Raw genomic sequence first — 20,194 nt, 5'->3', positions numbered from 1 at the left:
CTTTTGAAAAGATAAATATTAATGAAGTATATTAGCACCATTTTCCTTGAAATGAATAAACATGAAATTTGCAGATGAAATCGGTGTATATATAGTCATCAGAATAATTCTTCAAGCACCTCGCGTTTCGTGTACAAAAATCGCTAAAGCTACATCGAATAATACCCAGTATCTAACTTCACCACACAAGCCCCATCAATAATTCGAGTCAAGCTCACCCCACTTTTCAAAATGGGTATTCCCTACAGTAAACAGATCCACTCCGCCTTCGACCAGTCGCAAATAATGATGCGACGACTTCAGACCGAAGTCACACCTCTTGTCGCAGCCGGATATCCACTGGTAGCGTCCGGCTTTGAAGTCCTCAAGACGACAAAAAATATTGCCATACTATTAGCAGTAGTACAAGTTTATACGGCTCTTATGCTGACGGTTATTTTTGGGGTCGGCTGTATGTTATTGGTAACGCTGAATCCGGATTTGGAAGATGAGAGAAGCAGGTTGATTAGTCCTGTTGTGAGAGGAGGAGTAGAATGGATTGAAAGGTGGGGAGGTTGGATGAATTGGGGTGTCAGATTTGGAATCGTGTGTGGAGTGGCGGGAATGGGAGTGGGTATTTGGAAAGGGGAGAGAGCAGGAGAAATGGAAAGAGGGATGGTTGTTGAGGGAGAAAATGAGGAGGCGGGAAGTGAAGACAAAGAGGAGGAAGATGGAAGTGATGAAAAGAATAGAGTGGATGATATGGATGATGTTGGGAAGTAGGAAGCCCATCCATACTATTTTAACGAGTGTCATGAATTTATGAAACCTCTTCGTAATTTTGTTATTGGGTTTCTATCTCTCAGGGAGCGCGATACCACTATAGGATTTGGAAGTTGATGGAGTATCGGGGATCTGGTTTGAAAATAATAAACAAGTTCATGTCTCATCAACATCTCGGAACTGATGCAAATACAATCATGTCTGGATTTTGAAGCTCAAATGAGGCAATTGGTGCTGCTATGCCCTTGTTATGAATATGCTTGTTGAGATTGCATGCTAACCTACAACCCTTTCTGGAAAATATATACAGTTCCACCCCCGTGAATGATCCTTGACTCACTCCACCTCAAAACATCCATTTAATATTTCTTTCAGAAGCCCTTAATGAATACCACAAATTCGCTAGCCTCAGGATCCCGCCATATATCACTCTTCACTAAACATTCATACATATATCACCATAGACCTCAAATAAGTATCTAGAAATGTCACTTATAATCACAAAAAGAAAGAAATTCGTCACATGTTATCAGCATATATCGTCAAGTATTACCAGTTCACAAAGAGAATTAATTAAGATTCATCGACGATAGCGTCGAATACCAAGATGATTGCCATTACAAGGCTGAGTGGGCGAATTGTGAAACAATTATTAAAATAAATCCCGAACTATGATCGTTTAACGTTTAAACATAGATCCAACACTAAAAGTGTGTATCTAACCCTTCCCTTCCAAAGAATACCATGAAAATCTTGTAATTTATAACACATCAACCCCCCTCCTTTCCCCGAACACCCCCTTTTCCTCCCCCCTCCCCTTCTCCTCTCATTTCCACCCCAGCACAAACTCCGAACTCTATGGCTCATCCTTCTAGCGGAAGTTAAGAGCATCTGCAATCTCCCGCATATCTCACCGACGGAAAACTTCCCCAAGACTGCGCCATAGCGGCAGCCCACTTGCCTTCGACTAAAGTCTTGAACTTCTCGATATAGTGTTCTTTGGGATGTTGAGTTCCCCGTCTTCCGACCGAAGTTCGTGCTTCATTGCCGTGTATACAGCAATGCAAGTGCTGAACAAGTACGATAATTTCCTTGAGGGAAGTATACTTTAACAAGACAGGTCGAGGTCCAGTAGTGTAATTGATTGTCGAAAAGTACTCATTCGGAATGGCGATACGCTGGATCACTTCTTTCTTCTGGAAAGAACTAACTGTTGGTCCCCCTCTCTTGCCTGCAGATACATATTCTATTTTCGATTGGCAGTGCAGAATATCGACTTCAGGATCAAAGTACGCACGGCCGATTGGTCTGGGCGAGATACCAGGAAAGTTTGCTAGAGGTTGCTCTAAAAGCTTGTACGTCTCTAACGCGTATTCTCGAGTTGCCTTGCTAATTGATAGTGCGATCGGAGGCTTGGCACGGACATCACCCTGACCGTTAGCTGCAGCATGTGCAGCGGAGTTCAAGTTTCTCTGCTCGGTCGTCTGATAATCGATGGCGCTGCGGACAGCAAAACTTGGATCGATCAAAATGCAGGGCTGAAGATTCAAATCAAACATTCTCTGGCCAGGGAATGTGAACTTGAGGATTGAGAATCGCATTTCGTTGGGGATCTCTTTCCATCCGGGTTTGGTTTTAAACTTGATGTTGAACTTCACTATCAAGCTAGGCTTAGCTGATGGATCAAGTTCAGCTGCAGGTACTCTCAGGATAACCGTCTTGCTTTTGTGGGCCAGCTCCTCATGAGATTCGCGCTCCTCGCGTTCTGCTTGCTGGGCGGCGCGACGTTCGTTCAAGGCTTCGATAGCCAATGATGAGGAAGGACCAAAAATGGAAAGCTGATTGTTGGAATTCATTTTGAGAAGAAGCTATGAATCGACAGGTAATGGTGTGAGTGGACATAAAATGTTTTGGTAGTAATAGTGTACTCGTAGTGGTGAAACTTCAGTAAGAAGTAGAAATTAAATTAATCAAAAGGTTGAAGTAGTGGATGTCAGAAGTACGAATTGATTTGTTCACAAATATCGCTCAATTAAGTTGTCTTTGAAACGATGAAGTGGGAACAGATGAAGATGTTGCTTCCAAGCGCGATCATTCTGGTCCTGAAATACTCTCCAAAACTTTTTCCCAGAACCTCTCTACAACCTCCCTTCAAAACGGTCCTGACCATCATGGAGCTACTGGCGCCAGTATTGATTGGGCTTGAGTGAATCCTGTATATACAGAGAGTCTATTGATTTTCGGTTGAGTCACTTACATTGCTGCATTGTAGAGCCCGTGCCAAGTTGTCTAGCGCCTCCATGTCTCTGCGTTTCATGGTAAAAAGTAGTATCATTAACTGTACCGTCATCCATAAGATAATTTAAACCCTAATTTTTGTCTTTCTTCGAGCTGCAGTGAACATCATGTTCAATGGTGTATAGACGATGAACGAGATTCGTTGATGTGCCGCTAGTATCCTAATGATCGAGAATATTACCGAAACGAAGAATATATAGGGAGCGAAGTGAACATCGAGAGCCTTATCCACCCACACTGTGTTTTCTATCTTTCCAATGCATTCCTGTCCGCTCTCAAGTAAAAATAGAGACGGATCACAAAGTACCATCATGCAGAGCTCTCATGAAAGTAACGAGATGAAGCATAACCCATACTTATCTCGCAGCCCTAATCCTCCTAGCTGACACCCCCAACTCTCCATCTCAAACCCCATCCATACGACCCACTGAGATCTTTCTCTAATAAGCGCACACACATATACATACTTTTAATATATATTTTCATCTAACAAGCACACTGCCTTCACAAGATTATACATACACATACATAAACCACGCGATATTATAGTTTCTGTTCCCTACCAGTAAACTAGTGATTTGCATAGCATCCTAAAGCATCCATAGCTACACAACCCAAGCAAAGCAAAACCAACCCCAAGCAAGCGAAGATAAACACCCCATAAATGCACATTTCTCACGATCATCACCGACCATATTCATCTATCTTCACAACCTCAAAAAACCACAGTTCATATTTTAATCAACTTATTTATTCTCCAGCCGTTTTGCTCCCTAAAAATACATACGGCGCCATTAATAGTGTGGTGACCCAAGCCGAATGACGTAAGCCAAGAGAAAAGTACAGGTCACCACCTCCGGTATTATCTAAGTAACCTGAAGTCTTCCTACTGCCGAGCTTGACCACAAACTCCTGCTAAACGGTACATGGAAATGCAAACCTCAACCATGATGAATGCAGAAGTGACGTTTGAGCATGCAGAATCCCATTACATGTGCACATTCAGTGCCAATAAATAAAAAATTATGGAGTAGAGAACAGATGACTAATGTGGACGTGGTCTCTGTATCTTGGGAGTTTCTCAGGGAGAGAATGCTTTGGGTTACGGAAATTTTGCGGATGCATAGGGTAGGCTGGTTGCGCGGAAATGCCACACGAAACCAGAGATAAATGATCAGTTTGATCGGCTGGGAGATATGAAATCTGCGAAGACCACTTTCCTTGCTTGTTCACAAATCTGAGATGGCTCATTTATGATTCCTCCTCAGTCTTTTTAAAAACTCTGTGATGATGTTAGCTTGGTATGTGAGAGGAGTCATGTGAAGGGATCGCACAAATGTCTTTCGTAGAAACTGAGCATCTGCTTTTCGTGTTAGCTCGGGACAATCAATTGCATATTTGGAGATTCTACCTTCTGTGGGCAACGTTTGTAAACTTGATGTAATGGGTGTTGTGACTTAGCTCCACCCTTCCATGTCAAGTATACAATAACTTCCGCATTGGGCCCTTCCATAGCTTCAATAGTGACAACATCATCCTCCCAACTTCCTTGTGGTGGTTTGAATGAAACCGCTTCTCGGGATGCGGGTGGCGTCGACGAGGCAGGGTGGCCATTCTTTCTTGACCTCTTTCCGTTGGATTGAGGAGTACTAACACCAGCACTTGGTCGACCACGCTTCTTTGATCGCTTCTTTTCCGCTGCTTCCGCTGCCTCTGCTCTCTTCGCATTGTATTGCTCTATGAGTTGTTCTTTACCACCCACAGTCTCGAGATACGCGTTTAAAATGTCTTGCGCAGTTTCCCTAAGAATTCAATATCAGTCAAGTAATAGTATGGAGAGTAAGTGAAACTTACAAATTCTCTTCCGGTTCCCATGTCATATCTGACTTCTTTTCATAACCTTCCCACTTAACCTGAAACCTTAAGACACCCTTCAAAAGTGTTAGAAATATCCATCATAGCATTGAAAACTGGGTTCACCGACTTCCTCGTCAAAAGAATGCTTCAAAATCTTCTCAACCACATATCTGCCCTTCCGTTAGTGACTGAATGTAAACGCTACAAGTATGACCGTCGCATACTCATCCTCTGCTTGTTCCTCGTCGCCTTCTTCATCCGACTCAACCTTCAACTCCTCTGCAGGCTCTGACTCTTCTTCCTTGCCCTGTTCTTTTACTGGCTTTTCAAATTCTTGTTCGCTAGTATCGGAAACCGAACGCTCGTCATCGCTGATTTCTGTAAGAGGTGAGCGCGGGCCAGATAGTTATACCAATTCAAAAGACACCATCCATAAAAAAACACCAGTTGGATTGTATCTTCAAGACTTTATGATACGATATGATTTGTGCGACTTACGAGGAGGCATTATTGCGACTGAGCTTCAAATATGCGCAGAACAAGTTGTGATCTTTTCCTCACAGTTTCGAAACTCAATTAAGATAAAATAAATTCGAGATAGAAGACGAATTCAACTTAGAATAGTTGAAAATGAATGTGCCGATCTTTGAACGTGCGGAGTATTGAAAGAGCTACGAAAATAATTAGAAATGTGAAGGAGACGCGAATCTATCCAAAGATCAAGTTGCTTGGTGACAAGTTCGTGTTTTCACCAATCATGAAATAGTGGATAATAGAGTCACGGGAAGATGCCTGTTGAAACTCGGAATAATGTCGGCCCGAGGAGGTAGTCCAGATGTCATTCTAAAATCATCTCGATATTTTCACAGATTTATCTTCAACACTACCACATAAATACATTCATCGATTATACACAAATTATCTTCAAGCCAAGTCAAGAATCCACGCAAACTTGACTTGAAATAGAAGAGTCAACAATATTTATTTTTGGCGACAGGAAAAGGGGAGGCGTGGTTTGTTCAGGTGCATAGGGCAGAACTGTAGATGTGATTGTTTATTACTTATCTCTTCCAGACTATTCAGATCCTTATTTAGACAAGACAAACAATGCAGTAATAGTGTCTTAATTACAAACATCTAGCGGCGATTCATTTGCATATATATCTGCTCTTTGTGAATCCCAAACACTATTTCCATCCTTGCATAACCTTCAAGTCCCAGAATGCTTCAACATGGAAAGGGTTCCACCCAAAGGAAACTACTACCACTCATACCGGAATCCATAGCTTTTTCAGGCTCTTTCCCGTAGTTGGCCTGTCTCTCTTCGCCATTCCGCGAATACTTTCACTGTCACCCTTCACTATCTTCAACCCCTTCGCGATGACCTTCTCCCGTTCTTCCCCGTCCTCCAAAACCTCAGATTCTGTAGCTTGATGATGAACGGACTCTACATGTGCGTGAATCCTATTCTCGTATCATACATTCTACAATTATCTCCCCTCACTAAATACCGAACCGTCAGACACCCCATGTACTTAACTGGATCTGCACCAAGGAACTGTATAGAACAGATGTCGCGCCTTTGGTTTTGGGTTTATCGGTGACTTTGAACTGGGCTATTAAGGAATAAACAGTAGCAAGTTGTGTTCGCCTTATGTAATATCACTATCAATCAAAGGGTGAGGTCGTTTCGTATACCGATTCCTGGTAATGTCGTTTTTTTGTTGCTTACTTATTTTGAGTCCAATCACCAGAGATTAATGATAGCACCAAAAGTGATACGACTGGCAAAAATCATTTGGCTTGCAGCCTTTTTAGTATTTGAAGAGCTCTATCAAAAATATGTATTATTCCAAGGGAGCAGGGTTTTTGATAGTCTTATCATATTTCGCTTCAACATCAGCATCACGAAAACTTTTGTCATCCAATTCTACTCAGATCAAATGTTTCGGGCATAATCGATGAAATGTTCGAAGCTTTTTTTACTTCAAAGTCCACCACTAGACCTAACTATTGTTTTCTCTTCTCGCTTTTACGACAGATTTAGGATATTTAAAGTAATCCTAAGTCCTTCAATGAGAGGCTTATGCGATGTATGAGTCTCCCCATAATCAGGACCTGCTTGCTGAAACCATTCCAATCATATTTTGCGCGCATTAATGACGAATATAGCAACATAATTAATGATAGAAAGGTACATAATAATGGAAATATTCGGCTGTTTGATTAAACACCTGAGTTTTGATGATGACGGCACTTGAATCATGTACCTGCGCAGCTGGCTTAATGGCAGAAACCTTGGCATTCGTGACATTTTCTAGCTCTCCCTTTGAGACAAGCTTTGGAACAGCCGATTGATAGAGAGCTTGAAATAGAGACAATAAATGCACAAAAGGGCTCCCTTGATAAAATTGACAATTGAAACCCGGATGGAATAACACCGGTCCAAACTCTGCTCACTTGAGCATCTAATGAGCTTATTGTCCCAAGTCAAGATATACACTCGCACTGCACGGCGCGCACCACTGTATGAAATCATTCGCGCAATCTTTTACATCCTCCTGCCTCTCCGAAGGAACAGATATATTGGCTACCTTCATGAGCTATTTCCATTCAATTGGAGTCTCTTCCCGAGTAAAAAATCTTGCACGGGAAGTGTAGATAATAAAACAGTAGTAGGGAGGGAAAGCAGAAAGGAATTGATAAGAAAAAGCTTCAATACTCCATCATTTATCATCGCTTGGACATCTTTTCTTGAAGTCGTCTAATTTTAGTGATGCTTTTCATTTCCAAGCTTCACTCCAGGTTGACTTGAGTAAAGTTCAAGATAAACCCCAGCTTAGTCATCCAATAATCCACCAGATCACGGGATTTCCTGCCCAATTCGTGTTAAACCCTGACTTCTGCCTGGATAAAAGTGGGGTATTTCAGGCTACCTCCTCCATTGCCACACCTCACATGTCTCTCTCATTAGACATTTCACCTTGACATACAACAAACGAGAATTCATCACAGACTTCATGTTCTTGATGTTTCAATGAGAATCTCTTTCTCCAAAAAAGTATAAGTAATTGATGATTCTTCATCGTAATTTAAGCATTTCATTGATTCCTTTTTCATACTCTTCATACACACATCTATTCCTGTCACGCTCGATTCTACAATTGTTTCAATCATCAACCTATTCTACCACTTCCTTTAATCAATATTTCATTCTTTCTACAAGAAAATCGATTCATCAATTCATTATGCCTCGCGCAAAACGTCCCGTTGAGGAAGCTGAGGAAGTTGAAGCAATCGATTGGAGTCAATATGTTGTCACTCACTTGAAAGCTGAACTCGAGCGCCGTCAACTCCCAAAGACTGGCAAGAAAGCAGATTTGGTAGCACGTCTCCAAGCATCTGATGAGGAAGCGTTGGACAATAAACCCGAAGGTCTTGTCATCCAACCTCCTCCTGCTGAAGCTGGTCCTTCTACCACTTCCGATGCACCACCAAAGAAAAAGAGAGCCAAGAAGGAAAAGAGTCCTGATCTTGTGATTGAAGGACAACTTGCATCTGATGTCGTCGTCTATCAAAATGTTGATACTCGTACTGGAGAGAGACGAGAGAGAGAATTCGTTACAGAGCCTGATGCCAAGTTCAAAGACAAGGTCAAGCGAATCAAAAAGGAGCGTATGTTCATGTTGAACAGGAAGAAAGTTACTGAGATAAATGGAAGAGACCATGAGGATTTCGATATTGCAGGTAGTACCGGTAATATTTATCAAACCAAGATTGGACGTGTTCCAAGTTGTACCTGTATGGATGCAGTAAGTGGTGCCGACTCTCTCGTGGCATGAATCTATACTGACCCTGGACTAGAGAATTCGCGGCCAAAAATGCAAGCATATTAATTGTAAGTACTGTCGCACTGCAATTCACATACAGCCACAAACTAACAGATCATAGATGCCTTGATCATCATTTATAAGGCGCCAATGCATCTTTGCTACCAACAAGCATTCTTATCCCATGAACTGGAGTTCATCTGGGCCAACGCACCCGTCACCCGTGCACCTGACGGACACGATCCCAACGCCAGTCCCGAGGATGAAAGCAACTATAATGGCAAGCGTAAACCCATCGAAGGCGAATGTCCCATCTGTGTCTTTGACATGGATCCCGCCACCGAAGATATCGTTTGGTGTAAAGCAGCTTGTGGTCAAAACTTCCACAAAGATTGTTTTGCTCAATGGAAAGCTAGCAAGCATGGTGGACCTGTCACTTGTGTTTATTGTCGTACTCCTTGGCAAGATGATGATGCACCTCTTAGACCTGTTGCGGGTAGTTTGGCTTCGCTCAAGGAATCCGCACCTAAGGTGGGCAGTTATAAGAATATTGGTCACATGGATATATATTCTCAAGCTGCGTCCGGAAAGAAAAAGGGTTGAGCGTTGTTCCGTGTCGAATATTTACACGCTGGAGAAAGATTCAAAAGTCGACGTGCTTGAAGAATGGTAGCGGATGCATGGATACATTCTTGCATGGTGTAGCTACAGGAAAAGCGAATTACCGATGACTGGGGAGAACAAGGGTAAAAATATGTTGACAGAATTTACCATAGGATGAGCAGTACAGAAGACACGATGTTACGAATTTCTTTCAATTTCCCTCACAATTCACAATTTAATGGGGATAGAGGGGGTGATGATATACCCATTTGCTATCTGCTGTATGTAGCTTCTCAAATACACATTAATTTTTGCTCATAGCATGACCTATTTCAATCAACAATGGCATTTTTCGCTTCTGATGATGTGGTGACATGATGCGATATGATATCATTGGTATTTCCTCGTCATGAATATAAGGATGGTCGATTAGGGGGTCATGCATTATCAACTTACAAGCTACTTGAAATGCAAACCTTCTTGATTGGTAGGGAGTTGTGAATGATTCGCTCGATGTCTGGTAGAATTTTATTCCTTGTCTTGTAATTGTTGTTAGAAGGCGGGTGAGATAGCTAGCTGGTGGGATTCTGAAAAGAAGGGCGAGGGGCGGCGTAGATGAGGTGGTGGAGGGAATCAGGAGGTTTATGGTGTGTGTGAGTAGAGAGGGATATCGGATATCGCGTGAGGGGTGAGGGGTGAGAGGTGAGAGATTCGCTCACGTGAGAATGAGTGGATAAATGGATGAATGGATGAATGGAAGGGAGATAGTAGGGAACAGGAAAGGAGAAAATGAAGAGAGGGAAATGTCGGTAGGAGTGAGGAAAGGTAAAGGAAGCAATAGAGCGGAGTGTGTGGGGTATGGAGATGACTTTGGATAAGAAAGATTGAATTCAATTGTGAAAATTAGGAAAGGCGAGGAAAAGGGAAGGTGTGTAGAGTGGTGAAGATAGATAAGCTTACTAGATTGCACCATATCATTTCACATTCCATTACAAATCCAGCTAGACTCTAAAGAATGCATTTCATCTCCGATGCATGCATGAATGAATGAATATAGGACAGATGCGAGATTTCATATCTCTTTCTCTTGTGTATGTGATCTTTCTTTCATTCTCCCAATCTAAAGACAGATACATGTAGGATGAGACAGGGTACATTTAATCCTGCAATTTATTCTCCAGACCTCCCACTTCATCTCCTTCACCTCTCAAGAACAGGTACATAGAACTTTGCAATTTATTCTCCATCTCCATTCCTTCCATCCACCGTTGGAAAACAAGCACATAGAATTCCGCAATGCATCCACCCACTACTCGCATTGTCTTCATTCTTCGAGGGAATATCATTGAAAACGAGTACAAAAAACTGATACAAAGGGAGAAAGAAAGAAAATGTGTATTGCAAGAAGCAAATTTTGGTACTTGGTGATGACAGATGTGGTGGTACATGTGTGTGTGATTGAATCAAGACCAGTACATCGATCGATTATTTCCAACCGTGAAGACTGCAGATTGCGGAGGTCGTAAAGGACGTTGCGAGTTGAGGCTGCGATGCGCATTTGAATAGAATCAAGGAAAGTTCGGATCCACACTGAACAGAATAGCTGCTCCAAAGAACAATGAAAAAAGTATCGCCGAAAAAGAGTTTCAATCGTTGATCGAAATGATCTCAATATCGTAGTCAGGGCTGAGATGAAATATTGTTTTAGTTAGTGCAAATATGTGATTCCATACGACCGGATAGCGAATATGGAGCAAATTGTCGTTCGCCAAATTCAAAACGAGAAGATTAGTCTTCGTCATTTTGCGATAAATCATTGACGTAGCCACTACCTCTCTTGTGAGCCTGTCGCATCTCATGCTCATAATTGTACATACTGCGACGCCGGTTCAACATATCTTCAACAGGGCTTTGGCCGCGATATCTGAGTTGCTCATTTTCTGGGGTTTCTGAACGATTAGCTTCTTCTGGGGATGTAAGACATGGATCATTGTACCCATCAACTCCAGGGCTATTGCAGTCTGCAACAAGGTCCATGAATCGCTCTTCGAAATCTGTAAGATTCTTTTTCGCTTTGTATAGTTTGCGACGATCTTCGGCCACATTGTTGTCTTCCTGCATTAAAATTTGGCTGTTGCTAATGCCTAGGTTTTCATTCATGTGAGTCTCTATAGTATACAACAGGAGTGGAAATATTTACCATTTTCAGGATGATTAGTACCCAGTACATTTTCAAGATGATTCTCGACTTGTTCATGGACATGGCGAAACAGACGATTATTTAGGCTGAGACACACACTATCCGCAAATCTGTTCGCTGCAACAACATAATATCCTCGAACGTAAGCTGCGACATCGATTTGAACGTCAAAGTCATCTCTACCCAATTGTTCCGGGGTGACCTGACTTACGAGGATCTGTCTCGCCTTGTGGTATTCGGGAGTAGATTTTTCCGCTTTGATTTTTTTAATATTCATGGCTAACTGTTTGTCAACAAAGCAATTAGCACGATGCTTGTGGCGAGATTGCTGAAGCTTCTCCAGCTCAGCCTTCTTGTTCTCGTTGATCCCATCTTCCATCAAAGTGAATGGAGCGAAGTTTTCCGTTTGATATATATCTTCAAGCGTTTGGAGCTGTTGTTCTTGAAGCTTGTCAAGCCATTCATGAATAGCTTCCTTAGATCTCTTGAAGAGGAAAGTTTGTCGATAAATACCTAGATGCTTCTCCAGAATGCCTTGTACAGACAGACGTAGTATTGTCATAGCGGCTAGAAGCACTGCTTTGTAGGGCTCTTTCCACCTACTCACAGCTTTCTGACAATAAAATCGGTGAATCCTGGGATCTACTACCTTTGGTAGACCATAGCTACTATTCTGCATTCTGTTTTGAATATCGCCAATGCTCGCAAAGTTTCGACCAAGTCCTGCATATTCCTGGAAGACGGTTCCTCGGAAAGGGTTTGACGGACCTCTGGCATTGAGTATCGGTCTTGGTCTGGGTCTTTCAGGGGTCGAGTTTTCTGCTTTAAATGTTGGCGAGGGAACAACATCACTACTTACATCTTGGAATCTGCGCCTCCTACCAGATGTATCAGGTGCATCAACCAATGCAGATTCTTCTTCATCATCACTTTCGTCAAGATTAATGACCGGGATCTTTTGTGTGTCCGATTTATGCGAGCAGACGATCAATGGCTTAATATATATCAATAAATCGTGGAATTGGCGCGAAAGCTTGGTCCAATCCCCATGAAAATTGGTCTCAGTATGTTCGCTGGTCACAAGTCTCTTTACGTCTTGGCTGAAATTATGCAATAACCTCTGAACCTCAAGTTGAACGTTTTGGCTCGGCAACTCTGGAAGCTTCCGGAGATCTTCGTCGATCTTAGCTCTATACGCACTAAGTTTCTTTTGTATTTGAGGGATGCTATAGATGTTAGATAGCTTCAGGAATCGAAGGGTGCTCGGATACTGACTCTTCCTTAATCGAAGTCACGAGGAGTTCAGAAAGTACATTTTGAATTCGGTTAGTACCACATCTGTTGAGGAAATCAGACCATGGACCCTTCCACAGTGGATCATTTTCAAAGAATTCCACCTCTTCTTTGCGAGCGTTTGCATGATAGTCCGATTCGTTCGCTCGAAATTCTTGCCCAGGCTGTTTGGTAACTAACCAGCCATGTCCCAGTCGATGTTCCTTCCCTCTCAGGATATTCTCGAAATCTGTGTTACCTGTCCTATCTGCGAGAGTGTCTGGCTTTGTCAGTACTCCCACACATCGGCTTGTGGCGTTCAAATCTTCGATGACCTTTTTCGCTCTCGATAAGACCGGGTCAACAGTCATACTCATGGCAAAGATGATCAAAGTATTTTCTTGTTTAATGTACCTGTGAAGTGTAAGTGTGGTTGCCAATAGTCTCAGGAGAAACAAATCAACGAACTCTTTTGCAAGGTTTTCGAAAACATCCACCAAGTACTTCTCTTCTGGGTTTGGCATATTGGAAATAATACCAGGTAAATCGAAGAATGAAAGAGCGGGAAGTTGAGGTCCGTAAATCTGGACTTTGACAACATTTGGTGTGATTTTGGCTTCTATATCAGTGTTACCTGCTTTAGCTCTTTCTCCGGTGCCAGGTATGAACTGCTTGTAATCCTGGTCATGGTTGAGTAGAGCAATTTGAGCCCATCTCATATAATTCGCGAGTTCTGATTTATCTGTGAGTCTAGCGAACTCAGTTTGGACCTGATCCTGCTTAACCCAAGGTGGAAATGGTTGGTGTTTTTTTATGTCCTTGATCGTAACTGGCTGTCCCTTTCGCGCGTCGTACCTATAATCCTGTACAAGTGAGATGGTGCATGACCAATCTACCGATGGTGTGGTAATTATGTTGGCAGGACATCTAGTGCAACAGCCCTTGTCGCGAGGTACATGTATTCCTGCCAAGGCACACATCAGAGATGATTTTCCAGCACTCTGGTCTCCGACAAGTATGAGTTTTGGAAGGCTAGCAACATGCTCAAGTTCAAATTTTCGCATCTCATTGATATGATCGATCAGCTTCTGGGCAAGCTCACCAATCCGCTTGATACCGTCGCCGTTCTCCATATCGATGGTAACAGATTTGCTTCTATGATTGTTATCGGCGAGGTAATAGGAGTTAGGTGAGTATCCTGCCAGTCATTGGTGATTAGCTAACGTGCAATGAAGCATATGGATAAACTAGCTCTCACTGTTGTCAAAATGAAGAGCCGGATCAGATTCAGGCTGTTCGGATTGAGCTTGAGACTCTATGGTGCCGTGTAGATCTTTAGTGGCCGGTTTTTCCTTCTTGACTGCCCGAGGACCTGGTGGGAGTTTTGTGCGTGAAGAAACTGACAATTGCCCATTCGTGGGAGTGAAGTCCTCTTTCCGATTTCTGGGCACCCGATAAGCCATTATGAAGATGGATTATATAAGTTTTGGTAGTGTTATCCTGTATCAATTATGTATCAGCTACTGCATAGATCGACAGACTTAGAGGCATAGGAGGTTTTAAGATCGTGGTGTGCTGCATCCCATACATGTGAAGATGAAGAATCGGAATGCCATACCGTGCAAAAGTAAGATCTGGAAACATCAAATGAGATCTTATTCTGATAAAACAAAGGTAGAAGACTGTTCTATGGGACTTAAGATCGTTCCAACTCAGAGTCAGCCAGCAGAACGCACTGAAATTGTGGGAGAAGATTTTTGCAAGGCAGCAACTTGGACTTGTATACAGAAAGAGAGTGAAGCGAGTAAGTCCGAGATTTCTGCAAGTTGCTTTGCAGAAGTCAAAGAAGACTTCATACGAGTGACAAGAAAATTGGATAAAAGGAAGACAGAAGGAAACAAATATTGTCAAAATACGCGAGCGTGACCGCGTAGAGTGTTTGCATATGGTCTTGAGGGCAAATAGATTCCATGGGATGAGAGACAAAAGAATCTAAGAGTGAATAAGGAATTGGAAGGAAAGGCTTGGGAATCGGCGATTAGAGAAAATGAATAACCTCAATTCTGTAGCTTTGTTTGGTTTTTGTTTGATATCACTTTGGTATATTTCAGACGACTATCAGATTTGTATAGCCCTCTCCGCCAAAACTGATAGATACCTATAAAAACTGCAAAGAATGGTCAAACTAATTTTTATAAACACTCGAGAATCTGATAGAACTTCAGATATGCAGCTGCATCATTTGGATAGATCGTGATCCTATTCCTACTGCCCGTTTGGGTAATTCAAGGAGATTTGAGTGATGTTTGGACTCCAATCTGACAGACTTCACTCTAATCACCCCGCGGTAACGGGTAGTTGAGTCTTGATCCATGTTAATACGATGCGCCTCTCCATTGAAATGGATTCCGGTGGCTAGGATTCTTGAACTTGTTTTTTTGAGTCGGCTTCTCACATTGACCGAACGCGATACTCTCTTTCTTGTGTGTGCGTGATCGAGTGTCATGGTTCAATGTTGCGAATGAGGTACAGTCCTCATGGCTGGACTTGATGAGGTGTGATTGAAGTGAAATATATCTGTCTTTGGAGTGAGGGGAAAGAAAGTGGAGTCAGGAGCTGCGTGCTAGCTGGCTTATCCTCTTATCTTCACGTGACTTGTGCATGATTTATGTGTTATATGCACGTGCACGGACCATTGAGGCCCCTAATTTCAACGGAACAAGCCATGCTACTGAAATTCCACAGCTCTAGAACCAATGCCAGGTGTTCATGTTCATGTTCATGTTAATCCTGCAGAATTATATTGAAAAACATCCATAAAAAAATATATCCTCACCACTTCAATCATTCAAAATGTCCTTACAAATCCCACATAGAGCAAGACCAGGCAGTGCTGCTCAAGCAGCAACAAAGGCTGTTATTCTGGTAAATCTATATTCATAAAAGTATGCAGATGCGCAAGGAAGAAGGCTGATGATGAGGCTACTAGGTTGGTGGACCATCCAGAGGAACCCGCTTCAGACCATTGTCCTTGGATCTTCCAAAGGTATATACATTTATATTCCCTTCTTTCGGCATTTTACTAACTCTCATTATCTATAGCCACTCTTCGAAGTTGCCGGTCATCCCATCGTTTGGCACTGTCTCACCGCCATCGCAAAAGTCCCCTCCATCGAAGAAGTGTGCATGATCGGTTACTACGACGAATCCGTTTTCCGCGATTTCATTAAGGATGCTGCACACGAATTCCCTCAAATCAAGATCGTCTACCTTAGAGAATACCAAGCTTTGGGAACTGCTGGTGGTCTGTACCATTTCAGAGATGCTATCCTCAAGGGACGACCAGAACGTTTCTTCGTTCTTAACGCAGATGTCTGCTGTTCATTCCCATTGAATGATATGCTCAAGTTATTCGAAGATAGAGATGCTGAAGCTGTCATTCTTGGTACCCGTGTCAGTGAAGATGCTGCCAGCAACTTCGGTTGCATCGTTTCCGATTCGCACTCGCGCCGAGTTCTTCATTATGTTGAGAAGCCAGAATCGCACATCTCGAACTTGATCAACTGCGGTGTTTATCTCTTCGCAACCGAATGTATCTTCCCTTCCATTAGAACTGCCATCAAGCGCCGTACCGACCGTCCACGTCTTGTTTCCTACCCATCCTCCGAGAACCTTGAGTCCTCATTCTTCCAAGATGATGAAGATGTGCAAAAGAATGAAGTTCTTAGATTGGAACAGGATATTTTGAGTGATCTTGCCGACAGCAAACAATTCTTCGTTCATGAGACCAAGGATTTCTGGAGACAAATCAAAACTGCTGGCTCGGCTATTCCAGCTAATGCCTTATACCTCCAAAAGGCATCGCAAACTGGTTCTAAGGAATTGGCCAAGCCATCTGCCAATATCCTCGGACCAGTATTCATTCATCCAACTGCACACGTCGACCCAACCGCCAAACTCGGACCTAATGTTTCGATCGGTCCTCGTGCTGTCATTGGCCCTGGTGTCAGAGTAAAGGAGTCTATTGTCTTGGAAGATGCTGAAATTAAGCATGACGCTTGTGTTCTCTACTCAATTATTGGATGGAACAGTAGAGTTGGTGCTTGGGCTCGTGTTGAGGGAACTCCTACACCAGCTAATAGCCATACTACCAGCATCATCAAGAATGGTGTCAAGGTTCAAAGTATTACTATCCTGGGTAAGGAGTGTGGAGTTGGTGATGAAGTTCGTGTACAGAACTGTGTCTGTTTGCCATTCAAGGAGTTGAAGAGGGTACGTTTTTCTATCCTGTGGTACTCGCGTATTTTGACTAACAAAAACAGGATGTTTCCAATGAAGTCATCATGTAATGGATTGATGAGATTTATGTATGCAAAGGAATTTACAATTAATACTATGGCGTTCTTACTCAAGGTTTCTACCCACCGCTCTCCGTGATGTTTTAAAAGTCATTGGTTCATATCATAGATCAAAATCTATTTTGGTTAATTCAATTTCATTTTCCGAAAGCATCGTGCCCAAATTATCGGAACGTAGAGTACTGATCGTTTTCAATGTGTATGTCGGACAATACTCGGCTCGGTAGCACAGGAATGTATCGGGCATCTCACGGGAATATGCCAAGTCAATTTACTATTTCCATAACAGCCTTTTCTCCTTTCATGAAAAGTATTGGTCACTGCAGCAAGATTACTAACCCTCAACACAACATACCGGAAGGACGAAATATCTCCAATCAATCCCGGTTGTTTACAGCTGTGGTACGATGAATTAAATCCAACAGATAATAGAGGCATGTTAGGAGGCATTTTGAAAGACTAGAGATGTACAATGCCGAAAAGAGACCTCGACGCGGATGCGAGTTTATTATTCATCAAAGTCTGGAGCATGCATGGAAGGTTGGCGTGATGTCATACGACGATGCATCATGTAGGTGCGGGGAGAATGCTTCTTTGTATGGAGGTGGATATTTAAGATTGAGAAAGTCCTCGATGTTTTGCAATTGACATACACAATTCAATCCGTTCATTTTCCAATAATAATCTTACAAGTTACAACAATAATAGCAAAGGAAAATGTCAACACCAACACCTCATCCCCAACATGGTGTTCCATGTGGTACCAGTACTCCACGACCAGGTCTGCTTAACACTCCTGCACCTGGTGTACGTCCTCCAAACACTCTCAAAATTGCAGATTATTAACGTCATCTAGGTCCCCTTCTACACCCCTCTCCAAAGTCCCCCTCAGGCACAGCCCTCCACCCTAGCCCTTCAACCCCCAAACTCTTCACCCCTCTCAAAATCCGCTCTCTCACTCTTCAAAATCGCATCATGCTTTCTCCAATGTGCCAATACTCCGCTTCCAACGGCCACTTCACCCCCTGGCACATGGCTCATCTAGGCGGTATCATCTCCCGCGGTCCTGGTCTCTCAATGGTAGAAGCTACCGCCGTTTTACCCGAAGGAAGAATCACTCCTGAAGACAGCGGACTATGGTTAGATTCTCAAGGCGACAAACTAAAAGAAATCGTACAATTTGCGCACTCCCAGGGCCAACTAATCGGAATTCAATTAAGCCACGCAGGGCGAAAAGCAAGTATGGTAGCCCCATGGCTCGATCGCGCCGCCGTCGCAACAGAGGACGCAGGCGGATGGCCCACCAAAGTCAAAGCATCAAGTGCTCTTCCCTTTGACGAACATCATTGCACGCCTTCTGCCATGACACTTGAAGATATTCAAGAATTTAAAGACGCATGGGCTGCTTCTGTCAAACGCGCACTTAGAGCTGGATTCGATGTTATTGAAATCCATAATGCGCATGGGTATCTACTTCATGAATTCGTGTCTCCCGTTTCGAATAAACGGAATGATATGTATGGAGGGGGTTTTGAAAATCGCATTCGTCTCACGCTTGAGATTGTGGAAGTTACACGAAGTATTATTCCCGAGGGAATGCCGCTTTTTTTGCGGATTAGCGCGACGGATTGCTTGGATTATGAGGGGTTTGAGGAGGAGAGTTGGACGGTGAGGGATTCGGCGAGATTGGCGGGGATATTGGCGGATAGGGGAGTGGATTTGATGGATATTTCTTCGGGAGCGAATCATCCGAAACAGAGGATTACGGCGGGGCTGGGGTATCAAGCGCCGTTTGCGAAGGAGATCAAGAGGGTGGTGGGGGAGAGGATGTTGGTTGGGACGGTGGGGATGATTGGGAGTGGGGAGCAGGCGGAGCGGTTGTTGAGTGGGAGGGGTGGGGAGAGGGGTGTAGACGAGGATGTGGAGGGAGGGGAGGAGGGGACGCAATTAGATTTGGTGATTGTAGCGAGGGGGTTTCAGAAAAATCCGGGGTTGGTGTGGGAGTGGGCGGAGGAGTTAGGGGTCAGGATTATGGTGGCGCATCAGATGAGGTGGGGGTTTAGGGGGAAGGCGGGGGGGCATTAGAGAAGAGTGTTTGAACCTTTGATTTGGGGGGTGGTGAGAGGGGGAGGGGAAGGGGAAATAGATGGGGGGAGGAGAGGATAGGAGATGATGTTTGTGACATGCGACCTGCGGTTTTACTTCTTTAATTCCGTATACGTATAATTCATTCTAAAAAAATTGTTAGATTCTTACATTTCCTCCCTTCTTGAATGTGCGCTTTTACATCTCTCGCTGGATAGCATTATTCTTTTCAGAAATTGTACCCTTCGTATGGATCTATCATAGTTCCAAATCATGATTCATCACTGAGTACACTAGAAACACAAACTTCCAAGTTTCGACCCCTTTCCATTCAGATATCTGGAATTCCTACTATTTGATCCAACGCCATTCATTTCATCCTATCTCACCCCGTTCTATCTCAACGCATACCCTCCTACTTCCTATCATCCCACACCTTCCCCCCAAACTACTCTACTCCCAAGTCCAACTCCCAATTATTCTCCAAGCTAAGAAATCTAAAAGAAATTAATCAATCTACCATATATATCTAGGTATATACATATAATTCCTCCACACTATTACTTCATGACTATATTTCACAGATTAAATCAGATCGATTCGTATGCTAAGTCTAATGCTAATTCAATTCCCATTCTTAATTCCCGCTCTCTTCTATCTTCATCTCGTCATCTCTCATTTTCCATCTCTTATCTCCATCTCCTCCACATCTCAAATATAAATCATCGAAAACTTATCCGAAATCCTTACATAAACTACTCCTCCATTATTTTCAAGTATCTTCACATCTTGAGAGTTGTGTAGTTGATGGGTGGGCGCTGGTGGGTAGATGAGTAGATGTTATTTGTTGTGTTTGATTAGGATTGGTTGGATTCATTGAGGTCGGGATTGAGATTGAGAATTATTGGAATTGGGATTGGGATTAAGAT

The 20,194-nt window shown here is 43.0% G+C and overlaps 7 protein-coding genes across 7 annotated transcripts; 4 read left to right on the top strand and 3 right to left on the bottom strand.

Annotated features, from left to right (window-relative positions):
* Nucleotides 1-231: 231 nt before the first annotated feature.
* Bfra_009663 (uncharacterized protein) lies at nucleotides 232-762 on the top strand (the record flags this gene model as incomplete). The annotated part of the gene is made up of 1 exon (XM_037340004.1): nucleotides 232-762. One exon carries the CDS (start codon nucleotides 232-234, stop codon nucleotides 760-762), a length of 531 nt encoding a protein of 176 aa, XP_037189227.1.
* An 881-nt stretch (nucleotides 763-1,643) lies between these two features.
* On the bottom strand, nucleotides 1,644-2,618 carry Bfra_009662 (uncharacterized protein; the record flags this gene model as incomplete). Its single annotated transcript, XM_037340003.1, has 1 exon — nucleotides 1,644-2,618. The coding sequence occupies one exon, from the start codon at nucleotides 2,616-2,618 to the stop codon at nucleotides 1,644-1,646; it is 975 nt and encodes a 324-aa protein (XP_037189226.1).
* Nucleotides 2,619-4,311: 1,693 nt separating this feature from the next.
* Bfra_009661 (putative heterochromatin protein one protein) lies at nucleotides 4,312-5,425 on the bottom strand (the record flags this gene model as incomplete). Its single annotated transcript, XM_037340002.1, has 7 exons — nucleotides 4,312-4,342; nucleotides 4,395-4,420; nucleotides 4,472-4,862; nucleotides 4,915-4,991; nucleotides 5,045-5,087; nucleotides 5,142-5,295; nucleotides 5,416-5,425. 7 exons carry the CDS (start codon nucleotides 5,423-5,425, stop codon nucleotides 4,312-4,314), a joined length of 732 nt encoding a protein of 243 aa, XP_037189225.1.
* Nucleotides 5,426-8,165: 2,740 nt separating this feature from the next.
* Bfra_009660 (putative ring finger domain protein) lies at nucleotides 8,166-9,350 on the top strand (the record flags this gene model as incomplete). The annotated part of the gene is made up of 3 exons (XM_037340001.1): nucleotides 8,166-8,729; nucleotides 8,782-8,815; nucleotides 8,869-9,350. 3 exons carry the CDS (start codon nucleotides 8,166-8,168, stop codon nucleotides 9,348-9,350), a joined length of 1,080 nt encoding a protein of 359 aa, XP_037189224.1.
* Nucleotides 9,351-11,138: 1,788 nt separating this feature from the next.
* On the bottom strand, nucleotides 11,139-14,285 carry Bfra_009659 (putative dynamin family protein; the record flags this gene model as incomplete). Its single annotated transcript, XM_037340000.1, has 5 exons — nucleotides 11,139-11,494; nucleotides 11,551-12,776; nucleotides 12,826-13,236; nucleotides 13,291-14,020; nucleotides 14,081-14,285. 5 exons carry the CDS (start codon nucleotides 14,283-14,285, stop codon nucleotides 11,139-11,141), a joined length of 2,928 nt encoding a protein of 975 aa, XP_037189223.1.
* A 1,390-nt stretch (nucleotides 14,286-15,675) lies between these two features.
* On the top strand, nucleotides 15,676-17,171 carry Bfra_009658 (putative gdp-mannose pyrophosphorylase protein; the record flags this gene model as incomplete). The annotated part of the gene is made up of 4 exons (XM_037339999.1): nucleotides 15,676-15,747; nucleotides 15,812-15,868; nucleotides 15,925-17,094; nucleotides 17,145-17,171. The coding sequence occupies 4 exons, from the start codon at nucleotides 15,676-15,678 to the stop codon at nucleotides 17,169-17,171; spliced, it is 1,326 nt and encodes a 441-aa protein (XP_037189222.1).
* A 726-nt stretch (nucleotides 17,172-17,897) lies between these two features.
* Bfra_009657 (putative nadh-dependent flavin oxidoreductase protein) lies at nucleotides 17,898-19,265 on the top strand (the record flags this gene model as incomplete). Its single annotated transcript, XM_037339998.1, has 2 exons — nucleotides 17,898-17,985; nucleotides 18,037-19,265. 2 exons carry the CDS (start codon nucleotides 17,898-17,900, stop codon nucleotides 19,263-19,265), a joined length of 1,317 nt encoding a protein of 438 aa, XP_037189221.1.
* Between the last annotated feature and the right edge of the window lie 929 nt (nucleotides 19,266-20,194).

The sequence above is a fragment of the Botrytis fragariae genome (genome assembly GCF_013461495.1).
Source record: "Botrytis fragariae strain BVB16 chromosome Unknown tig00000163, whole genome shotgun sequence".
Classification (NCBI taxonomy): Eukaryota; Fungi; Ascomycota; class Leotiomycetes; order Helotiales; family Sclerotiniaceae; genus Botrytis; species Botrytis fragariae.
Note: the sequence above shows the minus strand (reverse complement) of the source record. Positions and strands in the feature narration are given on the sequence as shown.